This window comes from Neofelis nebulosa, chromosome 1 (genome assembly GCF_028018385.1).
Source record: "Neofelis nebulosa isolate mNeoNeb1 chromosome 1, mNeoNeb1.pri, whole genome shotgun sequence".
NCBI lineage: Eukaryota > Metazoa > Chordata > Mammalia > Carnivora > Felidae > Neofelis > Neofelis nebulosa.
The window spans coordinates 214806039-214828144 of NC_080782.1; the positions used below are offsets into that span (position 1 = coordinate 214806039).

Consider the following 22106-nt stretch of genomic DNA (forward strand, 5'->3'; position numbering starts at 1 on the left):
ACAGTCTAGAATAACTATGCTAGTTCTGCCACAACATGATTACTAAAAACATTAAAAGTTGCTCTTCCTGTTCTCCCATTTTTCAAATGATTGTATTCTATACTGTCAGATACAGTTCTAAAACACTGTATTATTTTCCTTAGTCCTCAAATAGACCTAGTTCTGCAGGTAACCACATGCATGCTCACCTCTACTCCTTATGTTGATACTTCATATTTTAGTTGTCTAAACTTTTATCTTCTAGTAGATTCCTCAGAAAGGAAACATGGGAAAAGGACTTCTTGAATCCCTGCATATTGAGAAGTTTGTATACTCATTAGTCAGTTTTGCTGCTTATAAAATCCTTAACTCAAACTTCCTTCCCCTGGGTTAACTATGCTGCCACTGCTGCTGCCATGTTCCTAAGATGTTTCCAGTGAAGACTCAGTGCTCTGACGTCAGATCTAACCACTTGGTTTCTAAAGTCAGCATGGTGGACAAAAATTGGCCATAATTTTAGATTACCCTAGAAAATGACTTAGGAAGGTAACTTATCAGAAACTGACATACCCTCTCTTTTTAAGATTTTATTTTTAAGTTATCTCTACATCTAACGTGGGGCTCAAACTCACAACCCCAAGATCAAGAGTCGCACGTTCCACTGACTGAACCAGCCAGGCGCCCCTGACACACTGTCTCTTAGTAAGTCCAACACAGCTGGTCTTCCTCCAGCGATGGAACAAATTACTGTTTATCTTCTTGAATACCAGATAAAGAAGCTGACTAGCATTTAGCAGTCAGATGATATGAAAAATGTAACTGTTTATCATTAATACTCAGTGTAGTCAGATGGTCATATTGTGAAAGATACCTAGAAACTGAGACAGAGTGAGGCCACAACAATTAAATTTTCCATCTCATACTCACTCTGTACTTTTAATATTATTCCCCTCACCCCCCCTTTACCTACTTCATGTTGAGGGCACATATTTGAATTTACATGACCTGAAAGGAGAAGGCTGCAACTTTACTGTACAGACTACTAGAGCCAATCTTAGGCTGCCTGGGTTCAAATTTAAGCTTTTCCTCTTCCTAGTGTGTGTCCACAGGCAAGTTATTTCATTTGTTCATGCTCTGGTTTCCTTACTTGTAAACGGTAATTGTAACTAGGGCTACAGTATGGAAAGCCATTCACATTGCAGACTATGTGAGTAGTGCTTCAAGGCATAAGTAAGCATATGATACAGTGCTGAATTCAACCTACCTCCAAGGGTTGTTGTGAGGAATAACTGAGATAAACACTTGTAGAGCATTTAGCAGTATTGACATTTAGCCATCAATAAGTATCAGTAGTTCAGTTGCTGAGAGTGTATCATTGGCTCTCCTGGGCCAGTCTGATATCATGTGGAAGAGAATGATGATCCCTGTGAACTGGGGCGCCTGGGTGGCTCCGTCAGTTAAGCGGCCGACTTCAGCTCAGGTCACGATCTCGCAGTCCATGGGTTTGAGCCCCGTGTTGGGCTCTGTGCTGTCATGACAGCTCAGAGCCTGGAGCCTGCTTCAGATTCTGGGTCTCCCTCTCTCTCTGCCCCTCCCCTGCTTGCTCATTCTCTCTCTCTCTTTCTCTCTCTCTCAAAAACAAACAAAGATCCTGTGAACTAAATTATGATGTAGGGCAGAAATGATATACCTCTGAGGTAGGAGAGTGAGGTGCACTGCTGGCCTTGCCAGCTGAGAGAAAACTGCTTTTGGTGGTCCTAATTGGCACGTGTGGAGAAAAAAAAGTATTTGTCAGATCAACAGCTACATACCAGGTATCAGGGGCTGTGAATTTGCTCAAGCAATGAAACCACATCTGGTACAGCTGCTGTCATTAGAATCACCAGCTGGCTAAGCTTATAATAATCCACTGTCATTCACTGGGATCTGATCTACCTTCTTTATAGGTCAAATAAACAAGCTGAAAAGGGATGAGGTAGGAATCATCAACCATGCATCTTTTAAGTCCTTGATGGTGGCACTAATCTCTGAAATCTCTTTAGGAATGTAGCATTGCTTTTGGTTTACTATTTTCCTAGGTAGAGGCAATGCTGATGGCTCCTACTTGGCCTTTCTCATCATCTAGTCCTCACCCCACAGGTCAAGGAAAATAATATGGGATTCTGCCAGCTGCTGAGTATATCTGTTCCAGCTATGTATCCAGAACTGGGAAACCATTGCAGGATGGGTTTGGGAACCCCCCCAGGCCCACTGTGAGAGGAACCTGTACTAAAACCATTCTTCACCTGCCCTCCACAAGCCTCTCTTCTTTTTTTTTTTTTTTTTTTTTTTTAAATTTTTTTTTCAACGTTTTTTATTTATTTTTGGGACAGAGAGAGACAGAGCATGAATGGGGGAGGGGCAGAGAGAGAGGGAGACGCAGAATCGGAAACAGGCTCCAGGCTCCGAGCCATCAGCCCAGAGCCTGACGCGGGGCTCGAACTCACGGACCGCGAGATCGTGACCTGGCTGAAGTCGGACGCTTAACCGACTGCGCCACCCAGGCGCCCCAACAAGCCTCTCTTCTAAGTGCTGGGCCACAGTGATGTTTTGGGTCTCCTGGAATCAGTGTCATTTCAGAGCCAGTGTCCAGTAGTCCCTGAAAAGTCTGGTTATTTCCTTTTCTGCAGGACACAGTTACCCTTGGAAAAGGCCACAGATCCCTTTTGGGAGAATGCTGAGAGAAGAGTGAAGAGTATAAATATTTGGCAATATACTGGGGTCTTTCCTCAAGGGGACCCAGCGTCCCCTTTATTCAAGGGGTTTGGGCCTGTAAACTGGCTCAGGTCTGAGAACTGATTGAGGAGCCATGACTTGTTTTTATGATTAAAGTTAGATTTCTGTTCACTTGACCTAACACTTTTCTGCTTATACAGATCAAGTAAGAATTTACGGGGCTTCCTATCTATTTTCCCTCTAGAGACGCCATGGTCAACTAGCCAATGCCATAGGTTTATACGCATCAGACTACTGACTGCTGCTTTGACTCTGCTGTCCATGACAGCAACTGTACCCACCTTGCCTCTGCTGCTGAGTGCTGCCACTTGCCCCCTGCCACCCTGAAATCCAATTACTCCCATCGCATTTAGGTTTCCCAATTGAGCTACCAAAGTCCCCACTCTAAGGTCTGGCCGACAGAGAAGAGCAATCACAGAGCTCTTCAAGGATGCCAGGGCTCCCCTTACAAATTTATTTCTCACATCTGTGGTAAAAAGTATGTCTTCTGGACACATAAAATGAATCATCACATTACGTTAAGCGACCTTTCCCTGAATTTAACTGGCAAGCAGAGTATAGCAAAACATAATTATAAACATTAAACTGTTGGGAGGGAGGAGATAATGTATCATAGAATCCCTTTAACTTGGAATATATTTCAATTTATCAGATACCCAGTATACAAAATAACACAGTTCAGACTTATCCTACATATCCAGAGCTATTGCCCTCTCCTGCTTCCACAAAAACTATCTTTAATCATTTAGTTTGGACTATTTATGGAATGACTGAGTATTATCTCTATCTGTACCTACGGTCACAAAACTACAAGACTTTAAGTCACTCGATACATGAATTTTTGCATGAAAGTGTTTCCTTTCAACCTTAGCTTTTAGGGCTGTGTGAATCTTTGGAGTTCCTCTCCATTTCAATTAAATATTAAAATATATAGAAAGAATTTAACGTACATAGTTTATAAGGTAGGTACTTTTTACCCCTCTATTTTAGCCTTCCTAGTCACATCTTTTCTTCTCCTAATTATAAATAAATCAACTTTTAAGTATTTAATAATTTTAATAAGTAGAGGTTTATTCTTAGTCTTTAATTAAAAAAAAATTTTTAACGTTTATTTAGTTTTGAGAGAAAGAGAAACAGAGCACAAGCAGGGGAAGGGCAGAGAGAGAAGAAGACACAGAATCTGAAGTAGGCTCCAGGCTCTGAGCTGTCAGCACAGAGTCCGATGCAGGGCTTGAATCCACAAACTGTGAGATCATGACCTGAGCCGAAGTCGGATGCTTAACCCGCTGAGCCACCCAGGCACCCCACTTAGTCTTTAATTTTAAAGGTATAGAGTAAAATATTTAAATTTTTCCTCCTTTAAAAAAAAAGTCCTTTTTGGAGTGCCTGAGAGGCTCAGTTGTTAAGGGTCTGACTCTTGATTTCGGCTCAGATCACAATCTCACAGTCTGTAAGTCCGCCATGGACCTCTGCGCTTGGGATTCTCTCTCTCCCTCTCTCTCTGCCCCTCCCCTGCTTGCACGAACGCTCTCTCAAAATAAATAACTTTTAAAAAAAGCCTTTTTTACTTTTTAAGGTATCTCTATTTTATTTTTCCAGTAAGTCAGTCTATCTAAAAGAAAGGTTTCCCAAACATTGTCTAGGAATTGTTTAGGCTGCTCTACACTCCTGGAACAGAATCTCTTTCTCTGTTGTTACTGAGTTCATCTTGAAAACTGGATTCAAAATATACATCTGAGAGGTCATGATGACATTTACCACTATTCTCTTTTATAATGCTGTTTCTAAAAATTTTATTTTTTTAAGTAATCTCTATACCCAACGCGGGGCTTGAACCTGTAACCCTGAGATCAAGAGTAGCATGCTCCACCAACCAAGTCAGCCAGGTGCCCCATAATGCTGCTATTTCTGATTATATTCTCCTTTAAACTCTCTCCTCTCTTGCTTCCATAATATTATATTGTCCTTGGGGCACCTGGCTGGCTCAGTCGGTAGGGCATGTGACTCTTGATCTTGGGGTCATGAGTTCAAGCCCCATGTTGGGAATAGATATTACTTTCTAAACATACTATTATGCAGTCCTCATCCTTTTTCTGCTTATCTGACTCCTCTCTTTCTTTTGCCAACTAGTTAATCTTTCTAAATGTGGCCGTTCTCTAAGGTCCGATGCCCTACATGTTCCCTCTCCATAGACTCTCCCTCACGTATTCTCTCAGTGTTAGATGTGGCTATTGAATCTTTCTCCTTGATGCTGTTCTCTCACCCAAGCTCTGGCTACACAACTTCAGCATTTAGTGCATATTTCTGAATGGGTGTTCACTATAACCAGAGATTTAATAATTCACTCTGCGTTCGTTCCATCTTGAATGAATGTTGTAGTCTTCCCAGCTAGAAAGATTAGAATCCCGGTGGCTCATCTTGTTTGTGTCAGAATAGACTATGAGGATGGGGATGTATGATTCTGGATCTGACAAACTTAAGTTTAATCCTGGGACTGCCATTACTTACCATGTGATCTTGGATTAGGTACTTACTCCCTGAGCCTAACTCCTCATCTGTAAAATGGGATTAATAATATCTATCTCACAGGGCTATGAAGATCAAACCACCTACACTGCACCCTGGACATGGGGGCAAGCACTAGGCCCTCTTTTGTCCATTCTTCCTTTGAAGATCTCCCATGTGTCTACTGCCAAGTGTAAATCTTAGTTATACCTGGATTTCTCTAATAACCTCTCTGCAGTCTGCTTAAATCTAGCTTCTTGATCCATCCTGCAAATTGCTGTCTAAATAATCTTAAAATATGTATTTATCAAGTCATATGCTTATTGATAAAATCTCCAACAGCTCTCTACTCCCCAACAATCAAGGCCTGTTCAGCTTTCAAGGCTGTTCAAACTCTACTCCCTTAAACTGATTTCCTATGACCTCCTATCACAAATGTGCTCTGGGTAAACTGGGGTCCTCATTGTCCTTCACACACACACCAAGATCTTTCCTACCTCCACATTGTTGCTCTGGTAGCTCCTTCCCTCTGCTTTCAATTCCTCTTTCCTGACCACTGGCTGTATTGAAAACCTGTACCAAGCACAACTTTCTTATTCATTCATTTTCCTCCACTGTTTAACTTACTTCAATCCTTCTTCCTTTTTCCTGAGAGTTTGCAGTTTATTATTGGGTATCAATGTACAACCAAGAAGATAAAAACTTTCATATGGCTTAAAAGAATGGGGGGGAAAAAATTGCTACCAGATGTTCTGATTTAACATAATTGAGTATTTAAAAGTTGAAGGACTTGTATTGTTTGCTATTGTTTACATTGTATAAGTTTTTATCTGCCCAACTAGAGTGGTATCTTAAAAATAAAGACAAATGATTAACTTTTTCTGCATTTCCATAAAAATTGAACACATAAAAAAAAGAGAATAGATGCAAAGTCAGGAAACTCACACATGGTGCTGAGGGAAGGTAGAGAAAACACTACTAAGGGCAATGAAATGAAGAGAGAAGTTGAGAGAATAAAAATGTGAGAAAAGTTTTTGAGATAATATGAAATAGGGAGAAGATTCTTTTTTTAACTTCAACATTACGATAATAAGAATATAAGGTGGATGGAATATATTCAAAAGAGAGCTTGAAGAAAGCTCAGAAAGTTAAAATCCTTTATGAAGAACGATTTCTATGGATTTGGCAGAGAAGCATAAGGCTGAACCATTGGCAGACCAGATTTTTGGAAAGACTATTTTGTTATGAATATTTAACCTTTCAGATTATAAAAATTAAAGAAGTTAAAAAAGAATCTAATACATCATTAGCCACTCAGTCTAACTGATAATGCTTTCAGGTTGTATCCCATAAATGATAAAGTTCTTAGCAGCAAAAACCTTAACACATCTTTCTTTGAATAGAGAACAATGAGTTTCAAGGCAAGGTATATCTATCCTTCCCAGAGAAGTTTTCTCTAACTCAGACATTCCTTCCTTCACTATGTCCCACTCCTGGTTAAGACTCCTATTAGGGTAAAGCCGCTGAGAATGATGAACCTGTATCACAGCATTTAGTAGATACAGATAAAATGTTTTAAAAAATGGGAGGGGCACCTGGGTGGCTCAGTTGGTTAAAAGTCCATCAGACTCTTGATCTCACCTCAGGTTATGAGCCCACAGTTTGTAGGCTCGAGCCGTGTTGGACTCTGTGCTCACGGAACGGAGCTTGCTTGAGATTCTCTCTGCCCACTTCTCGCTGCCCCTCCCCCACTTGTGCATGCGTGCACTCTCTCTCTCTTTCAAAATAAAAAAGAAAAGTTTAAATAAAAAATGGGCCCACATGGTCCTAATGGAGATCAGACGCAAAATAATTTTTAGCATCTTCTATGGACAAAATCCTCAAATATGCCTACCGTAATCAGCTGGTGTATAATTCAGAAGTTCAAATTTCCAGTTTTTATAGCTTGAATAATTCTGGTACATATCAAATATTTCCCGGGTAAACTGCTGGCAGATATCACCTAAAAAAATATATATATATACATACAAAAAATATTCAGCACAAATTTTTAAGAGAGCCATTCTTAGGTACAGGCCCCTTAGGAAATGAGTAACTGTTTCTACAGTGAAACACATTTAATGGACTTTTAAAGTTAAAGTGTGTCAAACCAAGGTAAAATTTAAGTATTTTTTTCTTGGATCATTTACAATAAAATTATTTAACTGACCTCCAGTAGTTCTTCCAGATGTCACCTCTAAAAGAACGTCATTTTTGTCATATTTCTCCTTTGGCACTAGACTCTGGAAAAGCTGAAAAAGGGGGAAAAATCAGCATGTGTGTGTATATTTTCTATGGTATAGTATTGCTTGATTTTAGATAAAAGACCTCCAAACATTAAAAAATATATAACACAATCATATAGCATCCCAACAAGGTCTAGTCATTAAATGCTGTAAGTGGACCGGACCTAAAATAAGTGATCAGTTCATGCTAACAATGGAATAACTTGTCAGGGTATTCTCCACAATGCTATCAGACAATCTTAATTTTCTACCAAGTGTAGATCAAAGTCCAGAGTGTTCCATTCAATTTTTTCAGATTTTGCCTCTTATTAGTTCTGAACAGTAGCTTCTTTCATCTAATGAATGAAGTAAAGCTTTGAAAGTCTTCACTTGCTGAAAATAAGGACTCTTTCCATATGACTATTCTCTCCTACCATAGAGGACAGCAGGCCCCAGGTCATGCCCTGTGTTCTCAGGAGAGCTGCTCTGCTTAAAGAATGTACTGAGGTCCCCCAGGATAAGGCCCAAATAGTTTGAGCTGTGAAAAGAAAACAAGGGGCTTCCTAATAAAGAAAGTAACTAGCTTCCCTCTAAAGAAGAAAAAGGAAGCAGTTTTATTTTTTATTTATTACTAAAAGGTCTTGCAAATCAAACTAAAAGTACCTACGTGTCATGACTCTCTCTACTGCTAATTTTTGAAATACGCCGTCTCTGCTAGAAATGATAGTTTATGGGAGAGAATATCAGACCAAGAGTGACACCCTACTTCTGGTTGACTTGCTGGTTAAATCACAGAACCGATAACTCCACCTCATTCCTCTCAACAAGCCCCACTATGGATCCCAGAATAGGGAGACTGAATGCAGGAAGACGGCAAATAGGACAGAAGCAAAGACAGTATACAGACAGCCCTGTTTCTCACTGTCCTTTAAACAAATCATCCGTTGAACTACAGGAAGCTAAAGACTTGTGTGAACCAACTGTGTCTACACCCTTTGATTCGTCCCATTCTATCCAGAAAGCAAATTTTCAATCCTTAATTAACACAATCACTGCGAATACCTCCCCCTTTTCTAAGGCTTAAAAACTGTTGATTCTTCCTCTTGGTGAACTAAATTTTTTTACCAACATCTGTCTCCTTGCCTGGCAAGTTAATAGCTTTGGAATATGGTTGCTCTTGGAGGAGGGGGAAAGGTGATATTTTATTCTTTGGCATCCCAATGGCTTCAATCTCATTATTCAATCTGTAGCAGATTACAGTATTAAACCCAGCTTAATCATTTATTATAAAAGAAGGCTTAATAAACTGGTGTTGGAAAGTACTTTGAGCACAATATATCCTAGCAAAACAATATTCTTTTATATTAACAAAATTGAGTAGTCTGCCACCTAAAACATACCTCACTGTATAACATATTGATTTTTTGAGTCATGGTTTGTCTCTCTTCCAATGCAAGTTCTTGTAACTGCTTTTCATCTTGTTGATTTAGACCTACAAAACAGCAACAGAAATGATAAATGTTTTTAAATACTCATAGAGAAACCCTTAAACAGCTACCTAATCTCTGCCTACTAAGTTTTATTTCAGTTGTGAAGTAAAGGGATTATACAAAAGAACAGTTAGAATAGACAATATCAGTTAATAAGTACTTGTGAACTTTGTCTAAAAAAGTCTGCGTGAAAAGAAGTATGACTGGTGCCCCAAAGACTTTATGATTTGAATGTGTACAATTAATTCTAGAAATCGATGATTGTTTAAGGAACTGGTTAATTAAATATAAACCCAAGTAAGGAGAGTTTTGGAGAAAATTGGGGTGACCACTTTTTGCCTTCAAGGTGGCAGCCATTACTCCACACACGGTGGGTAATCTAGCATGGCTAGTAGAGCCTCCATTTTTTTCAAAGTCAGAAATAAGAACTCTTCAAAGTTTGAAGTCTCTTGAAATGTTTACCCCTAGTAAACATTTTTTAAGAACACCATGCAGGTCAAACAAAACATCTTTGTAACCTCTGTTTTATGGAAACAATGGTCCTTTTCACATCATTTCAAAAGCAGAAAGTTAAATCATAGAACTCCCAACAAGAAAGCTAACAATGAGAGACAGTAGCCAAGCTTGGTGGATCTCATAACCTTTGCCTCCATTGCTAGATACCGAGACTCCATTTGTTGGTGGCAATGCTTGCAAATTGAGGTAGAAATTGTTGATTCTTAGTAAGAAAACAGAAATGAAAAAATCATATTCATAAAAGAGAGAAGGCTCTTGAAACTTCTTCCCTAGTCATGGAAGCCATTAAGGTCTGGTGGGACTCTATGCCTCTTTCATGCTTTCAACATTTAACACTTATTATGCGCCAGATACTCTGCTACTTGTTGGGAACACAAGGATGAATAAAACAGGATTCTAGGCCTCAAGTGGCTCAGCGTGGTGGGAAAGATGGACACGTACACGATTAAAACATGTGATGACAGTGCCATGGAGGCATAAAGGAGGGGGTCTAACCCAGACTTCAGCACTTGAGAAAGGCTTTCTGATAAGGTGCCAAACTAAATTCTAATTATGGATCATCTGTTGCAGAATTGTAATATCACTAATGGCCCCACAGTATGAATGGAAACCAGCATGACAATACTCCGTATAGATACTTGGTCGGTCAAAAGAAAAACGTGATTTGCAGTCACATACAATCATTTTTGTGGCCTCTAATTGTTTACTGATCTATAAAATCCAACTTAATTCAATTTCATTATATCAACAAAGGTTTGTCTATTGTATCCTATGTTTGGTGCTGCAGGAAATATAAAGATGAGTGAGACACAGGCTCTGTCCTTGAGAACAGATGATGAGGGAAGGGGCAGAAGTTAATTAACTTTTTTTTTTAACGTTTGTTTATTTTTGACAGAGACAAAGACAGAGTACGAGCAGAGCAGGGGAGAGCAGAAAAAGAGAGACACAGAATCCAAAGTAGGCTGTCAGCACAGAGCCTGACACGGGGCTCGAATTCATGAGCTGCGAGATCATAACCTGAGCTGAAGTTGGACGCTTAACCGACTGAGCCACCCAGGGACCCCAAACCAATTAACTTTTAAGACAAAGGATCAAAATTTAAAACAGAGAAAGGTAAACTTATTTGTTTTACAGAGGGGATTGAGGCCAAAGTATGACATCCAAGCCATACGTAAAAGGGGACTGAATTTTAACAAGGTGACATTGGTGGGTAACAGTAAGTGCAAAGACAGACATGGGATGATACTGGAATATTCAGGGAACAGTGAGTTATCTATTTTTCTTGGAAAGTAGCGTATGCAATGGGAATTAACGCACTACACAGAGAGGCTGGTGTCACTCTGCAGAGGCTCTTAAATGCCAAATCAAGAAATATGTATTTATACGCAATGGGAGCTACTGAAAATGCTGAGCAGGGGAGTAATAGATTAAGGTTGCACTTGGACTGGGAAAGCCTGTAAGTGGCACAAGTTAGGAATTTATTGTAATCATTCAGGATGAGATATAATAAAGATATAAATGAGCAGAAAGAATAGAAGGGGACTATTGAAAGGTATACCACAGAGGTAGAGCCTCCTGGACTTTGAATCATTGTGCAGTGGATAAGAACAGAGGCTGTGGAGTCTCACTGATTGGGTTCAAATCCTTACTCCTCACCTGACTGGCCGAGTGACCTTTAACATCTTAAGCTCTCAGCTGCTTCATCTATAAAATGAAGATTTTACCTCAGCAGATTATTGTGAATATTCAAATGAGGTAATATTTGTAAAATACTTAGCTTAAGTGCCTGGCACATAGTAAGACAGGAAATGTAGCTTATATTAGAGAATAGCAGAATTGCAGACCTAGAAGACATTTCAGAAGCAATCCAATCCAGTCTTAATTATACATGATACAACCAAGGCTGAAGAAGGTTATGTCAATTTAATTTACAAAACATTTAGTCAGTTCCTATTATGTGCAAAGAACTTTCCCAAAACCAATGAATTACAAATTTGACTGGCATAATACAGAAGAGTAAAAAAAGTCCTCATTAAACAATAGGTGAGAAACTCATGGTACCACCAACAGAAGGCAGGACAATACAAGTCTTTGGAAATCCAGAAATTTATAGGTGTAACTGTGACTGGCCTTGACGTTGCTTAATGTCTCTAACACTTAATGAAACAAGATGAAGCACAGGGGAAAGTTTAGAAACTAAAAGCTTAAAGCACTATCTGGATAAATGTTGAATCCCAGGTTAGTTCATCATATTTTTCTCTCAACTTGTGTACATTTTGGAAAATTTTCATATGGGGAAAAATGTTAAGGCAACAGCAATATTAAGAAATACTAAAATTAAAAATACACATCTCACATCATATATAAAATTAATTCAAATAGATCAAATAATTAAATATAAGGCTAAAAATATAACTCTCAGAAGTAAACACGATGTACCGTTTGTGACCTTGGATTACACAACAGTTTCTTAGATAGGACACCAAAAACACAAGCAACAAGGAAAAAAAAAGATAAATCTGACATCATGAAAATTAAATATTATGGTGCTTCAATCTTTTTTTAAAAAGGGGGGAAGGGGCAGCTAGCTGGCTTAGTAGAGAGAGCATGCAACTCTTGATCTTGTGGTTGTGAGTTCAAGGCCCATGTTAGATGTAGAGATTACTTAAAAATAAAATCTCAGGGGCACCTGGGTGGTTCAGTTGGTTAAGCGTCTGACTCTTGATTTTGGCTCTGGATGTGATCTCACGGTTCGTGGGTTCAAGCTTCCCATCAGGCTCTGTACTGACAGAGCCTGCTTGGAATTCTCTCTCTTCCCCTCCCCCTCTCAAAATAAATAAACAGACATTAAAAAAAATAAGATCCTAAAAAAAATTATAGTGATTCAAAAAATAACCCACAGAGATAATTTTTGCATATATCTGATAAGAAACTTGTAGCTATAATATAAAGAACTCTCACAAGTCAATAGCAAGAAAAATATTTAAAAATAGGCACAGGATCTGAACAGTCATTTAACCAAAGATGAATTACAAATGACCAACAGGCACACGAAAAGATGCTCAACATCATTAATCAGGGAAACGCAAATCAAAGCCACAATAAGATACCATCTCCACCCATTAGGATAGCTAGAATCAAAAGGGCAGAATTTAAATGGTGAAGCCACTTTGGAAAACAGTCTTCCAACTGTTCAAAAGGTAAAATGTAGAGTTACAAGACTCAGAAATTGTAGCACCATTGTTCTTAATAACCAAAAGTGGAAACAATTCAATATCCATTAACTGATGAATGGATAGATGAAAATGTGGTATATCCATACAATGGAATACAGTTCCACAATAAAAAGTACAAATACATGCTACTACATAGATGAACCTTGAAAATATTATGCTAAATGAAATAAGCCAATCACAAAGGATATATTGCATGACTCTGTAAATGCCTGAAGTGAGTAAATCTAGAAAGTAGATTAGCAGTTGCTTCTGGTTGGTAGGGAAGGGGGAATTGGGACAAGATGGCTACAGGGTGCAGAGTTTCTTTCTGGGAAGATGAAATAACACCTAGACCATATGAGCCCTTTGATGGGGCTGGAACTGTATTTTTGTGTCTCTGCTATACACGTAGGACAGTGGTCAATAAAGTCCTGCTCAATAAATTAAAATTTCTGAAAAGATTAATATTCAGTTTCCTAGACCCTAAAAACTTGGCAAGCACCACAAGGAGCTTGGTCTCTTAGTAGTTGATTTTTAGTAGCTGAAATACTTTAAACACCCAGGGGAGAATCCTGTCTTCGCTGAGTGTAGGTTTTTTAAAAGACTGCAATTCAATAAAGCTTTAACCTATAATCAATCATGTTCTTATACACACACGTATCTTTTACCTACTTCTACACATTGAATCTAATTCTTCAATTGCTTGCTCAGCCTCCTGAATTTCTTGGTAAATGGCTGCGAGTGGTGCCAACTTGGCATGCCTTCTATTCAAGGCTCTTCGGTCCCCTTCATTCAGAGACACTCGCTGCAAACACTGATCAAGCATACGGTGCTCCTTACTCAGGTCCTCCATATATTTCTGTAGTGCTTTATGCTTCCACAGCATCCTGGTGTCTTGATGACAATATCTCCTGGGACAATTCTTATTTAACAGATGATGGAGAATGGAATGCCTGTTTTGTCTAAAAACCCATAGTCTTGTATCACAATGTCTCTGTGTAAACTGATGAGACTGGGGGTGGATGTGGCACTGGTGGTAACCATTACGAGATGAAAGTCTAAAAAGCCAAGCACACAGGTGACGATTCATCTCAGCATCTGAAATATAATAAACACAATCTGAAAAAAAATCAACTCTGCAAATACAAAAGCTGGAAGAAGTCTCAAGAAATCTTGCTCAGTTCACAGCCGCAGCCAGCTCCAAACACTGTCCTGAAATTCAATAATCCATAAAAAGAAAATAATTCTCCAAACATATATTCCAACATGAGTATAACATATTAAAATAAATGAATATAGCACTGTTTCCTATTCATCCAATGTATATAATTAGCTAAGGCAAATGAGTAGGAGCATAACTGATAAATATATTAATAAACTGGATTAAATCAGCTATTTTCTAGAAAGTATTTGGAATCTAGAATTGACTATGTGAACAAACACTTGAAAGGTATGAAACAATCATGCAAGCTTTAGGTAGTTCACATATTCATAAGATTCCTGAAGTTTGAAGAAGATATTAACTGTTTTCTTGTCTAACTCATTAATTCTAGGTATCCAGATGTCCAAGGAAGTCAACTGGCTTAATCATGATTATTCACTCAGCCAGACAGGCAGAGCTAATACTAGACTGCAGTTTGCTTGTTCAAAGCTCAGTGCTTTCCATTCTCAACTCTGCAATCAGGTGCTTCCCTTTTAGCTGAGACCCTAAAGGAAGAAAACTTCAAATATTACACTAAGAAAGTAGGCCTGGTAAAAAGGGACAGTGGTGATATCTGCATTAAATGAAAAAAGCAGAATGCAAAACAATATAATCTCAATTAGGTTTTTAAATTTTTCTATGACATATGGTATACATGTAAAAAAGGTAAACAGAGTTTTTTTTGGGAGGGGGACCTAAAAAAGAAATAGAGCAAAATGTTAAGATGATCTCTAGTTGTGGGCTTGTGGATACCTTTTGCTTGCCTTCTAGCTTTTCTACCTTTCAGTGTTTTTTTTTTGTTTGTTTGTTTTTTATTTTTGGACAGAGAGAGACAGAGCATGAACGGGGGAGGGGCAGAGAGAGAGGGAGACACAGAATCGGAAACAGGCTCCAGGCTCCGAGCCATCAGCCCAGAGCCTGACGCCGGGCTCGAACTCACGGACCGCGAGATCGTGACCTGGCTGAAGTCGGACGCTTAACCGACTGCGCCACCCAGGCGCCCCCCTTTCAGTGTTTTAAATTTTTCTATATGCATAGCATGTATTACTTCCACAATCAGGAAAAAACAGTTACTTAAAAAAATTACAAGTTAGGTGAAATTGTTTTACCTGATTTACCTATTACTGATTTACCTATTCTTCCCTCTAATAGATGTAATCAGAAGCTAACAAAAGCACAAAGTAGTTTTATTAAGAAAGGGGAAAGATAAAGATAAAAACACTTTGCCCCTAAAATTCGAGGTTCAAAGTTGAAGTAAGGGTCAAAATTTTATCAGAATCAATCTTTATTGTCTCTGGTGTTCCTGCTATGCTAGGAGGTACATTCATATATTAACTCATTTGATCACTGTAAGTCTGCTAAGTTGAATATCATAATCTCCTAAGAAATAAAATATTCAGAATGATCTCCAAAATCTATAGATTTTGTAGGATTCTACTAACAAACTTTAACATACTGAATCACATTTGGAAAAAGACTGTAGAAGGATGCACCAATACCCAACAGCCATAAATGTGACAGTCCTTCAGCAGGTTTCCAATGTCTTTACATGCAGTCTCAAGCACATCGGAGAAGAGTGTCCAATTGAAAACAAGGACAAATCAAAAGGATGACAAATTTTTGTAAGAACATTTCTAGCTAAAATTTCCATCCTAGGAACAGTAGTAAATAATTCTTAAGGTCATGAACCTCAATGTTTAGAGGGGAAAAAAAAAAACCCAAGACGTTTTACTCGCTAGTGTTACCTATACCTGGGAACGGCAAGTCTTCTCCGTCACCCACCACAGGAGCAGGATTAGTCGGTACTCTAAGGACAATTCTCAAGAGTCGGCAGGTCAGAAGTGATACTAAGCCTGCGCCCTAGCAGCACACGTAAACCAGATTCTGTAATTCAGAATACGGAGTGATCCCAAAGAGGCAACATGAAAGAAAAATGGGGATAGAAAAAAGACCTTTAAAAGATCTAAAATAGAAAAAAAAAAAAAGGCGAGTACCTAAGAAATATAAGAAAGTACGACAGCTTTCCTTACTGTAGCCGTAACTCTCCGTGACCTGCTACATTTCATCCCGACACACACGGGATTACTTTCACTTCCGGTATCACTCCTTCGGGGTGGACGCTTGCTCTCAGCCTCTGCAGAGTCGTTGTGGGCGTGCGTGTTAACAGCTAATGGGGGGAAACGCAAGGGAAAAATGACAAATCGAGAAAGAAAAAAAAAATGATAAGGCAAAAATGAATATCCCAGGAGATGACCACCCGCGCAGTACTTACCCGGAACCTGAGCCCAGGGCGTGGGTTGCGATGGGGTAAGGAGGGTGGGCGGTGGTGAAATGTAGAATGAACTACAACTCCCGGAGCTCCCACCCGGGAATCCTGGGAGTTGTAGTTTATGCCCAGGCTGCCTTTGATGGACCTTTGGTTTCATAGTTACAGGCAAATAACATGAGAGAGATTCTCTACCATTCTGATTAGGAGATCAACAATTACAATATAGTAATTTGAAATTAAAAGAATTTCCTTATATGTGGAGCTACTAAAGCAGTGTTTTGTTTTTGTTTTGTTTTTTTTGAGGACTCCCTTTTCATCACCCCCAAATTTGGGGATTCTGCATGGTTTTTTCATTTTTATTTCTTTCTTTTTTTTTCCTGTGGGATTCTGCATGTTTTTAACAAAATATTTTTTAATGTTTATTATCATTATTTTATTTATTTATTTATTTATTTATTTATTTATTTTTGAGAGGGAGAGAGATACAGCGTGAGCAGGGAAGGGGCAGAGAGAGAGGGAGACACAGAATCTAAAGCAGTCTCCAGGCTCTGGGCTGTCAGCACAGAGCCTGACACGGGCCTGAACTAATGGACCATGAGATCATGACCTGAGCTGAAGTCAGACACTTAACCAACTGATCCACCCAGGCGCCCCAGGATTTTGCATGTTAATAGTTGTACTTTAAACTTCCACTGCTTGAGAAAATACCTAGTAACTAAAGGAGGATATAAATTTATATTTTTAAAAATCATAACAGGATCTTAAAGATAGAAGACTACATATATCCACAAATTAATGACTTTATAGATGTTGCATGCACATACAGAATTTAGGGGCTCAAACTAGGTTCATAGTTTGTAAACTACCGATTAAATAAACTAACTAATAGACAATTCCAGGAGAATGCAAACATATTGCCTTACTTTGGATATTCCAGTGGCGGTCACATTTACAAGTTACACGACAGCTGTGTCTCAATATCACTTTCTGAAAAGCCAAGGTAAACATCAACCCATATAACCAAATTCATAGGATATTTTCTTAGGTTACAACCACATATAAAAAGGACAATTAACCCTAAATGTAAATATCTAACATTACCTAGTTAAAGGTATCTACTTCTATCTAGTATATATTAAATTATATACTAAATGGTTTAAGCCTATTAGTTTAATCCATACTACAACAACCCTAAAATATCCATTTTGTGGAAGAGGAAAAAACTAAGGCATAGAGAGCTTAAGTAACTTGTCCAAGGTAAAAGAACTGATGAGTAATAGAACTGAGATTCAGTCAAGGCAGTCTGTCTTTTTTTTTTTTTTTAATTTTTTTTTTTTAACGTTTTATTTATTTTTGAGACAGGGAGAGACAGAGCATGAACAGGGGAGGGTCAGAGAGAGGGAGACACAGAATCTGAAACAGGCTCCAGGCTCTGAGCTGTCAGCCCAGAGCCCGACGCGGGGCTCGAACTCACAGACCGCGAGATCATGACCTGAGCTGAAGTCGGCTGCTTAACCGACTGAGCCACCCAGGCGCCCCAAGGCAGTCTGTCTTAATGATCTGTGGCTCCTAAGCTCTGATACTCTCCTTCCTTCAAAAAAAGAAAGAAAAAGGAAAACAATCATTCATTCAATAATGAGTACCAGTTATGTCTACTCACTGTGTTCTGGATATGAAAATTTAACAATGACTAGAAAAGACAAAACTTTGCCTATATGGAGTTTATTTTCCAGTAGAGAACAAATTCCAAAGGATCCACATAAATCATTCTCCTAAATTATCCAATGAAATCCTTTAATTCTTTATTTTGATTTGTGTATGCAGACATAATTTAAGTATTATAGTATATAAAGATTTATTCTCTTTAAAAAATAAGTCTTACTGCTATGGACCGAATTGTGTCCCCTGCGTTCCCAAGTCTAATATGTTGAAGCTACCCTCCAATATGACTGCACTGGAAATCGGGCCTTTAAGGTTAAGTGAGCCATAAAGGTGAAAGCCCGATCTAGTAGCATTTGTGCCCTTGTAAGAAGCTTGCGAGTGCAAGCTGTCTCTTCTTTTTCTGTCCCTCTTTCTCTAAGACAAAGAGGCCTCAGAATGAAACCTACCCTGCTGGCACCTTGATCTTGGACTTCCCAGCCTCCCAAAGTGTGAAGGTTTTTCTGTTGTTTAAGTCACTCAGGCTATGGTATTTTGTTATGGCAGCCCAAGTGGACTAAGACATTTACATATGTAAAAATTTATTGAGATACAGTACATGAAACTTCACGTACTTTATGTATTTTATTTCTCAATTTAAAAAAATCCCTAAAGATGTTTATCCTTGGTGTTATAAATACTGCTTCCTCCTCCATGTTTTTTTTTAAAAGAATATAATGTGGTATATCTACATTTATTAATACACAATAATGTCCACAATAAATCATTAAATGAAAAGGACATTGCTAAAAAAACGCTCAGCCAAAAAAAGGGGGGGGGGAAGGTGTGAGGGGGACAAAAAAACAACTCAGCAAACTATTCCATTTGAACAACACATGTGATGCATATATATTTAAAAGTCCAGTGGAGGGGTACCTGGGTGGCTTAGTTGGTTAAGCATCCAGCTTCAACTCAGGTCATGATCTCATGGTTTGTGAGTTTGAACCCCATGTTGGGCTTGTTGCTGACAGTGAGGAGCCTGCTTGGGATTCGGTCTTTGTCCTTCTCTTGCTGCCCCTCCCCCACTCACACTTTCTGTCTCTCTCAAAACAAATTAATAAACTTTAAAAATAAAATAAAAGTCCAGTGGAATTATAGGTAATTCTTATTTTCTTTATAGTATTCTGGATTTCCTGAAGTTTTTAAATAAGCATTATTATAAATAAGACAGCTACAAAAGAGGAAAAGAGTACATTCTTTAGTGTTTGATTGAAAAAGCCTTATGGGAGTTATTATTATTGAATCATTTTATAAAGCTAACTTCTACTTCCAAAGAGCCTGATATATTACAGGAAACATTTTTCTGGAAATAGTAATAAAAAGGTTGATTCAGTGAAAATAATAGCATTTGATTAAATTAGCAACAAGAGCTATTATGTCTGAAATATTTCTCACTATAAAGTTGATCTCATAAAAATTTCTTTTAAGAATGTATGTGTAATGGGCACTGACAATTTGGTATGCCTTTAAAAACTAAATGACCTATGTCCCTTTCCTCTGTCTTGGAGCAAGCTCAAACACCAAAATATTTGCAGCGATTTTTCAGATCCATTTACATACAGCAAACTTAGCCCAATTTCCAAAGGGTAGAGAATGGGGATTTTCACTTAGCTTCTTCTCAGAGACCTCCAGATAGTTTTATTATTTTTAAAAAATTTTTTAATGTTTAGTTATATTTGAGAGAGACAGAGAGGGAGAGACAGAGTGCTAGTAGGGGAGGGGCAGCACAGAGCCTGATGCAGGGTTCCAACTCACCAGTTGTGAGATCATGACCTGAGCCAGTAGGACACTTAACCAACTGTGCCACCCAGGCGCCTCAACTTCCAGATTGTTTTAAAGATTCTGGGGACACTCTTGTTTCTGCAGTACTAAGAGAAGGTTGATTTATGTCCTTCTACAGAGATTCCACATCAAAAAGCATCCACTTAGGGCTTTTTCCCTGAGAGAAGCAGAGCACCAGGGTTTCCTCAGATCTGGATATTCTTTGGGGAGTCAAACCAGGGTGGGTGTAGAGATTGTTCCAGGCTAAGTTGAAACCTTTGGGCCCATCTGGGAAATGTTCCGAGGTACTGAAAGCAACATAAAATCCCAGGACGCAAGCCATAAAACACTATGGGTCACAGCCCACTGTGAAATGCATGTTGGCTCTCTGGTTCAGTTTAGGGTCTTTACCACATCCTGAGGCGTTCCACAATGTGAAGATTGGCAGCCCTTTGGTATTTTAACCAGCTATATTTTATTCTAGAAAGTGAAACTAGGAATTACTTAACAATTTTTTTTTAATTTTTTTTTTTTTAATTTATTTTTGAGACAGGGAGAGGCAGAGCATGAACAGGGGAGGGTCAGAGAGAGGGAGACACAGACACAGAATCTGAAACAGGCTCCAGGCTCCGAGCTGTCAGCACAGAGCCCGACGCGGGGCTCGAACTCACGGACCACGAGATCATGACCTGAGCCGAAGCCGGCTGCTCAACCGACTGAGCCACCCAGGCACCCCATCAATTTAATACAGAATTCAAGCCCTCACTTACATGGAAAAGAAACAGGAAAACAAAGGTTATTCTACCTGTATTCTTGTAAAGTATTTTCCCTGAAAGAAGCAGAATACGAAGATGAAAAGGCAGCGTTTCTTATTTTCATATATTCATACTGGTGCTCAAATTTTTCTTAGCTTTGATTTAAAAAAAAAAAAAAAAAGCTAGGAAACGCGCCACCTGCTGGCATTATTGAAACTGGATCTCTCCTTGTTTGCAGTCAGAGATGTCTTAAGAAGTCAACCTACTCTCTTCCTTTTCCTATTAAAAAGAAAAGGAAAGGAAAGGAAAGGAAAGGAAAGGAAAGAAAAAAAAGAAAAGGAAAGAAAAAAGAAAAGAAAGAGAAAAGAAAAGAAAAGAAAAGAAAAGAAAAGAAAAAAGAAAAGAAAAAGCATAGGCAGGACAAAGAAGCGACCTTGGGAACTCATTTTTATTCTATCCTAAACTGGTATTAGCCTAGGTTGAAGTCAGCTTTGATAAGCTCTCCTAAGACTCCTTGGTAATTTCATCTCTTCCGTATATCATCCTGAATTTCAGGCTAAATGTTTTTCTTAAATCATTTACTTCAGTTTTGAATCATATATTTTCATATAGTTGTTTCAGTAAATTTTATTCTTTTTTTCTCTTAACAGTGGTATTTAAATACCCTTTATAAGCATTAAAGTCTTTTCTGTCTTAGATCCAAAGTAGTCTACGTGGAGGAAATCTATAGTGTGTGTATGTGTAGATATTTATCTTTCCATTTCTTCCCTTTGTATTACAACAATTTTCAAATAGTTCAAAATTAGGGAGAACAATATAATGAACCTCTATGCACCGGTCCCAAATTCTCAAGTTATCAATGCAGTGTTAACCTGCCCTCCTCCCTAGCCTTGCTCCCCATATCCTCACAGAATTACTTTGAAGCAAATACAAAACATCTGTAAATATGTTAGTAGGTAGTTCCAGAAAATAAAGCCTTTTTATTTAAAAAAAATTTTTTTTAAACGTTTATTTATTTTTGAGACAGAGAGAGACAGAGCATGAAGGGGGGAGGGTCAGAGAGAGAGGGAGACACAGAATCTGAAAAAGGCTCCAGGCTCTGAGCGGTCAGCACAGAGCCTGAAGTGGGGCTCGAACTCACGGACCGCGAGATCATGACCTGAGCTGAAGTCGGATGCTCAACCAACTGAGCCACCCAGGCGCCCCAATAAAGCCTTTTTAAAAATATAATTACCTCCTCAAATTAAAAATAGCTTCCTGGGGTGCCTGGGTGGCTCAGTCGGTTGGGTGTCCGACTTCGGCTCAGGTCATGATCTCACAGCTCATGGGTTCGAGCCCCACTTCGGGCTCTGTGCTGACAGCTTGGAGCCTGGAGCCTGCTTCGGACTCTGTGTCTCCCTCTCTCTCTGCTCCTCCCCTGCTCACACACTGTCTCTCTCTTTCTCTCTCTCTAAAAAATAAATAAATATTAAAAAAAATAGCTTCCTAACATTATCAAATACCCAGTTCATGTTCAAATTCTTCTCACTGTATCAGATTTTTTCTTTGGCAGTTTGTTCATATTGGTATTGAAATGAAGTCCACGTATTGCAATTTCTTGCTATATTTTTGGTTTGTTTTAATCCACAGGTCTCCCCCCCTCCCCACCTTTTTTCCCCTTGCAATATATGTGTTGAAG

The 22106-nt window shown here is 38.7% G+C and overlaps 1 protein-coding gene across 12 annotated transcripts in view; it reads right to left on the reverse strand.

Moving 5' to 3' along the window:
* Positions 1–22106, reverse strand: part of MTRF1 (mitochondrial translation release factor 1) — a 70359-nt gene that overhangs the window by 35323 nt on the left and 12930 nt on the right. For 2 of the 12 annotated variants that reach the window (XM_058684008.1, XM_058684014.1), the window contains exons 2-7: positions 15976–16112; positions 15697–15829; positions 13417–13842; positions 8924–9015; positions 7469–7550; positions 7154–7261 (exon numbers count right to left, since the gene is read on the reverse strand). In XM_058684008.1, coding sequence (XP_058539991.1) covers positions 7154–7261; positions 7469–7550; positions 8924–9015; positions 13417–13834 — 700 coding nt within the window. In that variant the 5' untranslated portion in view covers positions 13835–13842; positions 15697–15829; positions 15976–16112. The other 10 variants (XM_058684067.1, XM_058683999.1, XM_058684036.1 and 7 more) reach the window with 9 other exon arrangements.